General features: G+C 38.6%; 1 protein-coding gene across 1 annotated transcript; it reads left to right on the forward strand.

Annotated features, from left to right (window-relative positions):
• Nucleotides 1-2,251: 2,251 nt before the first annotated feature.
• On the forward strand, nt 2,252-7,774 carry stx3a (syntaxin 3a). Its single transcript, XM_028416690.1, has 10 exons — nt 2,252-2,281; nt 3,146-3,220; nt 3,327-3,426; nt 3,557-3,631; nt 5,109-5,179; nt 5,635-5,743; nt 6,010-6,083; nt 6,390-6,524; nt 7,059-7,169; nt 7,697-7,774. The coding sequence occupies exons 1-10, from the start codon at nt 2,252-2,254 to the stop codon at nt 7,772-7,774; spliced, it is 858 nt and encodes a 285-aa protein (XP_028272491.1).
• The last annotated feature ends 1,039 nt before the right edge of the window (nt 7,775-8,813 follow it).

Here is an 8,813-nt window from a genome sequence, read left to right on the forward strand (position 1 = left end):
GTGCTCAGCAGGATAACTCTGCTGCCTTTCATAGTTTCTGGGCCTCACTGCTCTTCTCTTTTGCTGGCTGCAGCGCTCTGAAGGCAGGACAGGTTCCCCTGCTCCACTGATCGGGACTTTTTCATCGCAAAACCACATCTGCTGCAAAAGACACCAGAGGACATTTGCCTGCTCTAATTTCAGTTCCAATATATTATCAGTCTATACTGCGAAAACCCAAATAAATCTCTGTGCTCTGTGGACAGTGTTTGACCATACATTTTTTAACCAGCAGGGGGCAGGGTTTGTCCTTTTATGGCTGCAAACCATTTGCATACATACATACATACATTTTGTGGAGAAAGAAATGAAAATGGTCTTTTTCAGGGATGTAAGCCCGCTTTTCTGGCCCATCCTTGCAAGTTTGTTCTGTTTCCTTCTACAGTGACTTGACCTTATAGTTAGTTTGCTTTATTACCTTTTTGGTTTTTCAGATTTTGATTAAGAAACCCACAATGGGGAAATTGCGTTGTTGGAACAGTACAGATACAATTTTCATTTTTCTATTTATTTTATTTCAAATAGATAGAGTATAAAATGAAACATGACATGAAACATAAAATAAAATAATTAACTCTAATTATAGTTTATTCTCCAATGTGTCTTAACTTCAAGATCACATTTTTTACAACCAGTCATCTGCTGCCCAGGGATCCCTCTTCTTTTCTATCCCTCTTTAACACATTTCATCTTTATGTAAATAAACTGCTTGAATCAAGTATAATTAGGTTTAACAACATCCATCCCTCAGCTTCTGTAAAGGTAGGGAGACTCATCAAAGCTCACATGTTACCTGAGATTAAAGGCAGCCTCCTCTTTGCCCTCCCCGTTCCTTCTGGTGGCTGAGCATGGTCCGGGATGTTCATGTTCAACGCCCGCTCTGACCTACCACCAAGGTCAGAAGGTTTTATTAGTTAAAAGCTGACTAGTGTATGTTAGGTTAAAGTATGTCAGTCAAGTAGCATACAAAGTTAAATGAGTTTTTATTCACATTAATGTAAATATTATTTTAGAAAATCAGAATTATTTGAGTGGTATAATGCTTAAAAATGCAAAAAACAAAATAATTAAGTACAGGTTTGAATAGAATTTAGAGAGAATAAAATAGAATGGTAGTATTTTGGAGAAATTGCCAGTTCCATGTTTATTTACATCCCGGTTGTTGTATTCTCCTTTCTGCCCTGACCTCCCTTGTTTGTGTCTCTTCCTGACCTCCCTCATGTGTTCATAGTGTCGTCTTGTGTTTCCTGTTTTATTTTATTTTTATCTTGTGTCTCCTCTGTATATTTACTTCCTCTTATTTCCTGCCTCCTGTGATTACCTGCTCCTCCCTGATTGTGCTCACCTGTGTCTTGTCTCCCTCCTCTATTTAAGTCCTGTGCTCCACTTTGTTCTTGTCAGATCCTGCTAGTCTACCCCTTTGTCTTACCTGTTGTCATGTCCTCCTGGTTCCTGAGACCTTCTTTGTCCTCCCGTCCTCCCCTGGATTACCTCCCATTGTTTGGTTGGTTTTAATTTCTTTTTTGCTTTTGCCTTGGTTCGCACCTGTGGACTTTGATTGGAGTTTAGATTATAGTTCCACTTTTTGGACTGAGTTTCCAGCTTTCTTCTGCTGGCTTTAGAATAAAGCTCACCTTTTGTTGAATTTGATTCTTTTGTCTTTTGTCTTGGGTCCTCTAAAATTAACCACCACATAATTCTTCTTCTTCTCTGCACTAGAATAAATACACTTTCCCTTTGTTTTGTATTGTATCTTTTCTGTGCACAATGAATGAGTTATGTTTGAACACAGTGAAACAGAATTTAACAGGCCTCCATCTGTCTACCGTACACACAGCTTGTGTGATAGGCTGGATCGGGGAGAGAGAGGCAGGTTTATCATCTTGACCAGTCTCCTAATCCTGTTTTAGAGGATAGAGGCTTAGTGGGACCTCAGGTTAGGTTGACAGCCAGAGACGGTCATCCATACAACAAAGACATTCCATTCATGCCTGTGTAAAACTAATATTTTTCTGAGCGTTTAGTTAAGCGTTTTCTCTAGTACTACAACTCAGCAGCCAAATCTATTGGATTAATTGAAGAAGCTAATCAGTTCTGTAGGAGAATTTGGAAGCCATTTTATTAGCTGCGTGGATAGACTGGAAACACTCTTCCCCGACAACCATAAGGGTGTCTCTTTATTTACATTTTTATTGGAGCTAAACTTGTCACAATGAAGGACCGACTGGCACAGCTTAAGGAGGTAGGAACCTTTTGTTTTCTTATGTGAGGTGTCTTTTATATTTACTCTGTGGATAACCTGTTACTACCAGACCAAGTAGTCTCTGATACGTATGTTTGGAGCAAAGGTGCTTGAATCTTTTATTTCTCCAATAAATGCCTATATGCAGACAACTGCATATTTAACATAAAAACTTCAAAACACGATTGTTTGGATGGTTCTGAGCATATTCTAGGAAGTAAATATGTTATTTGAATATTATCATACCTTGCAAAATATTTTGAATAAATAATATCTTCATCATAAATAGTAACCGTTTGTCATTCTCTTATTGTAATTGTCTCTGGTATCTTAACGCTAAGTAGTTAAACAAGATTAATCCATTGTTTGTTTGGAGGCTTGCAGAGGGAAGGCCGCAGTGCATGTGTGGTGGGCAATCACTCAGCCTTCAGGTGGACACTGACATGCACATGAACCTTTTTAGATTATTATGGCCTGAGCACAGAGGATCCATTCGTAACACGAGTAGACACATTCCAAAATTCTTTTAAAAGTATTACCGCGTGGCCGGGACACCACTGCAAAGTTGACCCCTTCACCATTACACAGGAAGTAACTGTTGCAGTACCAGCCACGTACTTCATCCAATGTGGACAAAATCTTACAGGACTGCTGTGCATCTGAGTCTGAACAGACTGATATGATATGATGATACATTCATAGCGCCACCTACTGGCAGCAGGAAATGTCTCTTGTGGACATGGTTTTTGTGTACGTCTGGAAATAAGAGGATAGGAGAGCATAGGAGAGGAGACTGCGGTGGCCTGCGCAGACCGCAGGTTCTGCGAGTGCCCTGTAACGCTGCTTGTCCCTTGTGTTTAATAGAAGAGTGACCCAGGTGGTGATGACGTTCAGCTTCCTGTGGAGAACGAGGCTTTTATGGATGATTTCTTTGCTCAGGTGCTTTTTGTGATTATCTATAACTTTGGACATTTATGAAAGAGAAGCTATTTTCCTTAATTTTCCGACTAATCTATGTGCGTGTGTGTGTTTGTGTGTATTTCAGATTGAAGATATTCGTGTGAGCATTGATAAGATTGATGAGAGCATCACAGAAATCAAAAAAGTCTACTCCACCATACTGTCAGCCCCCACGTCTGACCAGAGTAACTGTTACATACAATTTCCTCTCTGGTTCATCTTGCTGTTCATTCTTGCTAATTTTGTGTGTCTAGTTTGCTAAATAAGGTAAATTCAAATTAAGTAATAATTGTCCTCTATTTACCACTGTTTCAGAAACACAGGATGACCTTGAAGCCCTCACCAATGAGATCAAAAAGTCAGCCAACAATGCAAGAAACAAACTTAAGAGTCAGTATTTTTTTTCTTTTTTTTGTAGGTTCTGGTCAAAAAAGGTGGAAGTGCTTCAAGTGTCTCTGAGAAGTTGACATGGAAGAAATGTCACCAGTCTAGAAGATATATTTGTGATTTGATGACATATAAATAGTTGGCATTATATGTAAGAGAAGGCAAACATACAAGACAAAACTGATATTACTCCCTCGATGATCATCTGTCCTCTAAGTACTGTTGGTGGTCTTGGTTGTTTTTTATATGTCTAGAAATGTGAAAATCTTAAGCACACCTGTTTCATTGAGACGTTTTTCCTCCTGCATTTCTTCATGTACCGGTATACAGCATGCATACTCTGGCAGCTAATATACACTAACAAATATCCATAATTAAGATAAAGATTTATTCTATTAATCCCTATAAGGAAATTAGGTTGTAAGAGCAGCATATATAAGAAGTGACAATAAATACAATATCATCTTATATCAGTAAATACAACTATATATATATATATATATATATATATATATATATATATATATATATATATATACACACACACATTGCAACACAGACACTACAGCAAAGAAGATGGTGCTCACCATGACAGACTGGCAGAACATGTGGAGCATCCTGCTGCAAACATCGAAGGACCTGAGTCTCCTCAGGAAGTACAGTCTACTCATGCCCTTCTTGTAGATTCAGTGTTCGTGGACCACTCCAGCTTATTGTCCAGTTGAATACAAAAGAACCTGTAAGATAAGACTATGTCCACATCTTTCCCAGTAATAACAGACTGGGGTGGTCGGGGACTCCTGACACTCTGCCACCATCTCCTTTGTCTTGGCCACGTTCAGCTGCAGGGATTCTCCCCACACCACCTGACAAAACCTCCTTAAGGCCCATGTACTCATCCTCCCGTCCATTTTCCACATCCGAGGTATGACAGCATGACCCTGAGAGGTCAGTGCCACATGATGGTTGTTCTGTGGCACTGAAACCAGACAGGGCAGCTTCCACAGCAATGGAACTATCTGAAGTAGAAAGGTTTTGCCAGCCTCTTCAGCTCTCTCCTCACCTGGATGGTTGTAATGGGTAGGCCGGTATCCAGATCACTTATAATCCTGGTTTATTGTTTGGGTAACAGCGCATCTTCTTGGTAAGGTTGAAGACATGATGACGACATTTGTAGCTTGCCTGGCAAATAACACATTCAAGGTCTGAGGGCAATATAGTCCATGTCAGGCCTGCACCAGCCTTGGTGTGGATATCGCAAGCTTGCACCATCTGTTGCTAACCAAATTTCAGTTTAGCAATTAATACTAGCATGAGAGATACTTCTTCTACTCTGCCTGTATGTAAATGCCATATATCCAGTGTAGTTTATCTTTGTGTGTTTACATAAATGCATGGGGACAATCTGTTTTATACTAACAATAGACAATGGAGGTAATATTATTCTTTGTGCCAACTTACACATTTGGTCATTCTTTAGGTATTGAGCGCCAGCTGGAGTCAAATACAGATGAGAGGGCCTCAGCTGACCTCAGGATACGGAAGTCACAGGTTAGATGAAACAACTCTGATTCAAATAAATTCAGTTTATTTCATACAAGAGGATGCTGTTATCTTCTGGGAAGAAAATACTTTTTTATCCTCTTCAAAGTGACCCCAATAAAACCAAAGATGAGAATTGCACTGATTAGCAATGGCATGTATATTACATGTATTTAATGCCATCTCTGGCAGTGTATATAGAACGTCTATGTAACTTTTAGCACTGGATGAACCTTTTCAGGGTCACAGCAGCTAATGTACTTAATGACTAACTGCTATCCGTTTAAATGTGAAGCTTTGAAATTTAAACTCACAATAGTATTTGTTTATGTTTACAAGCTAGAATATGAGACGTTTTAATTTGATTATAATCATGATCATATTTATTACAAAGGTCGTCAGAAACGTTGACATGACATTTTTAATTCAGCTAAGAAAGCAGCTACCTACTTATTTCCCAACAGCATGCAATTCTGGCCAAGAAGTTTGTAGAGGTGATGACAAAGTACAATGAGGCTCAAGTTGACTTCAGAGATAAGAGCAAAGGACGAATCGCCCGACAGCTGGAGATCAGTGAGTTACAGCTGATTATGACAAGCTATAGTTTGACATGACATTGACATGATTTCATTAAACCATGATGTATTATTTTATTTATTTTCTTGCCTCTTGCCCATTCATCTGTCCCCTTGCTACATGACTTTTACACTTGCTCTCTTAAAGTCTCATCACTATAGTCTGCAAAAATGTGTTTTAATGTTATGTTATGTAATGTTAATTGTGTGGAATACAATTACACATAAGTCTAATGAATGAATGATTCTGTGTTTCCATCACAGCGGGGAAAGCGACGACTGATGAGGAACTGGAAGAGATGCTGGAGGGAGGAAACTCTGCTGTCTTCAGTGCTGGGGTAATGTGGCAATGCTCTCCCTTTACTTGTCTTACAAGATAGAAAAATGTTGAGGGTTGATTTAAGGTAAAAACATATGGGACATATTTTAGATTAAATCCTTAACAGGCAGAAATTTACTAATTAACACTGTGGCCATGAATGCAAAGTAATCTGCTGTGTTAGATTAGATTATAATAATGTTCATTTCATCTTTTTTGTGCCTTGCCACAGTGCTACTTGTTTATTTTATTTTTATTTATCTTCTTCTCTTTTTGCCTCTTCTTTTTTATTGCTGTCTTTCCTTTCACCAAACACCCTCCCCAGATAATGGACTCTAAGATAAACCAGCAGGCCCTGAATGAGATCGAGGCTCGTCATAAAGACATCATGCGGCTGGAAAGCAGCATAAAAGAGCTCCATGACATGTTTGTTGATATCGCCATGTTGGTTGAGAACCAGGTACACACATAATGAGAAGAAAAATGTTGAAATGCACACACTAACAATTATTGCTAGGGTGGTATATTAGACAGTGTTTTATGCCTGTATAAATAGAAATAGGGCTTTTCCAAATTTGGTCTGAAAAACATTGCATATGCTATTTTACAAGAAATGTTAGTTAGTTCATTGTAATTAACACCTATGCTAATATCAATTGATTTAATAGGAATGTTAGATTTTAAACACACCATGGACTATCCATTACTGTGGCTGCCCAGGAACCATATCCTTTCAGCTCAGTCATTACTTAATGCTACAAAATTGAGTATATATCATATCCATAGTTTGACCAATGTAACTTTTAGAGTGGTTGGTACTGTGTATTGCAGAACAGGCTAGCTAAGTCCAATTTTAGCTGCTTACTCCACATATGTGTGTAGGTGTGTGTCATTGTGAGATATGAACCTGACAAATTACCCCTTCACTTCATACATACTTCATAAATGTGCCACTCTCTATCTTTCTTTTCCATTTCTTGTCTCTGCCTTCCAGGGCAGCATGATTGACAGAATTGAGAGCAACATGGACCAATCTGTGGGATTTGTGGAGAGAGCGGTGGCAGACACCAAGAAGGCAGCCAAATTCCAGCAGGAGGCGCGCAGGGTGAGTTGGGACTGATGTAGCAAGTGCTGATAAGCATGTGCAACATAGCTTAACTAGGTAGATATCCAGAGTTGATACAGTTGAGGATATTTTTAGATTTTTCAGTCATGTACAGAATTGATGGCTGCTGGGCCATGAAAAATGAAACACTGTCTAGTAAAGACAAGTGAAAGTATTTAGTTGGATGTGAGAGAACATTCTCTGTTAAAAGTGGTCCTTTAATACCACTGTACCATAACCACACCAGTAACTTAATGTTTGACATGTTATTAGGATGGTATATTGGCTCATGAGCTTTCTTTTCACATGCACAACCACATGCATTGAATTATTGCAAAAACCAGATGCACGTGGACTAGTGTGCTTTCTACACACCCACACCTAAATATGAACAGTCAATGCGAAGCTGCTTTTGTAATATTTATCACCCAGAACTTGTACAGGACAAACTAAAGTATAAAATAGATGGATGGGCATCTTGCTTTCTTTTTCTGTATTCTTATCCCCTCTTGTCCTTTTTTCCCCAGAAACAAATGATGATCTTCTGTTGCTGTGTGATTCTGGCTGTTGTCCTTGGTTCATTTGTCTACAGCTTCATCAAATAGGAAACCTGAATGAGACTTGCCACTAGGCCAAACAGTAAGGCGTACAGCAAAAAAAAAGCACAGCTCATGTCTTGGGCTCTGTTTACTGTCATTTCAATTAATTGAAATAAAAGCTGTGCATATTTGCATTAATTCCCTTTCATTATTTCAGAACATGCTATAACAACATCATAAACTCCAGGTTGTCCAGATTTATTTCTTTTTGTCTAAGTCATTATTGCTACTGAATTTAATGTAATTTTATGGCATTATCTGCTTCACACTGATCAAATATTTGACATAGAGGATAAAGAATCATTCGATATGATAGTTAACACAGAAAATTGATCCAACAATAAAGGCTTCATAGATGATGCTTTGTAGAGCTGTTATGTAGGAATGCCTTTTACTGCAGCTGTTACCAAAGGGATTGAACATCTCTGTATCTCCCTTACAGTCTGGATGAATTTATGGGAATATGTTATTATATATATTCATTGGTTAATGGCTGGGTATTTGTGTAGAAGCTTTGAGGAGTTATTTTGGATGTTCAATGTGCTGTGAAAAATCTGACCACTTATGACACTTAAGGGACACCAAGATGTCCAAGTCTATGTCCTGGAGTGACTAGGCCTTTGGCTGTATTCAAAGATTCTTAGCTCTAAGTGTTTTCCTTAGTGGTTAAATTCTGAAAAGATTCTTGGAATGATGTTTTTTTTCTGAGAATGTCCCCTTATAATTAAGACTAAATCCTAGTAAACATAAAAGTGATTCATAAAACATCTTAGCCCTTAAAAGAGGGCTTAATGTGAAAACTGTTGAGAGTAGATAGAAGAGGCTTCTAAGAGGCTTTTAAGAGGCTTAAGAGTTCCTTAAACAGAGAGGACATGGAGTGACAGAGTGGAGAAACGTTCTCCAAACTATGAATGACGGTGAGCTATAAAAACGCTACATATGGAGCGGCCATAATGTTTGCAGTTGACCTCATCTAAGATTGCAGATTAACACGATCACTTTTCACACTCCTCACTTGTGCATAAAACCAGGAGGAAGGAAGTGT

The sequence above is a fragment of the Parambassis ranga genome, chromosome 1 (assembly GCF_900634625.1).
Source record: "Parambassis ranga chromosome 1, fParRan2.1, whole genome shotgun sequence".
Lineage (NCBI taxonomy): Eukaryota > Metazoa > Chordata > Actinopteri > Ambassidae > Parambassis > Parambassis ranga.

Excerpts from the sequence above, each read along its gene's own strand:
- stx3a (XM_028416690.1), top strand. The coding sequence starts at position 2,252 with ATGAAGGACCGACTGGCACAGCTTAAGGAG. Across the intron at positions 3,221-3,326 it reads TGGATGATTTCTTTGCTCAG|ATTGAAGATATTCGTGTGAG; the intron begins GTGCTTTTTGTG and ends TGTGTATTTCAG. Across the intron at positions 5,180-5,634 it reads TCAGGATACGGAAGTCACAG|CATGCAATTCTGGCCAAGAA; the intron begins GTTAGATGAAAC and ends ATTTCCCAACAG.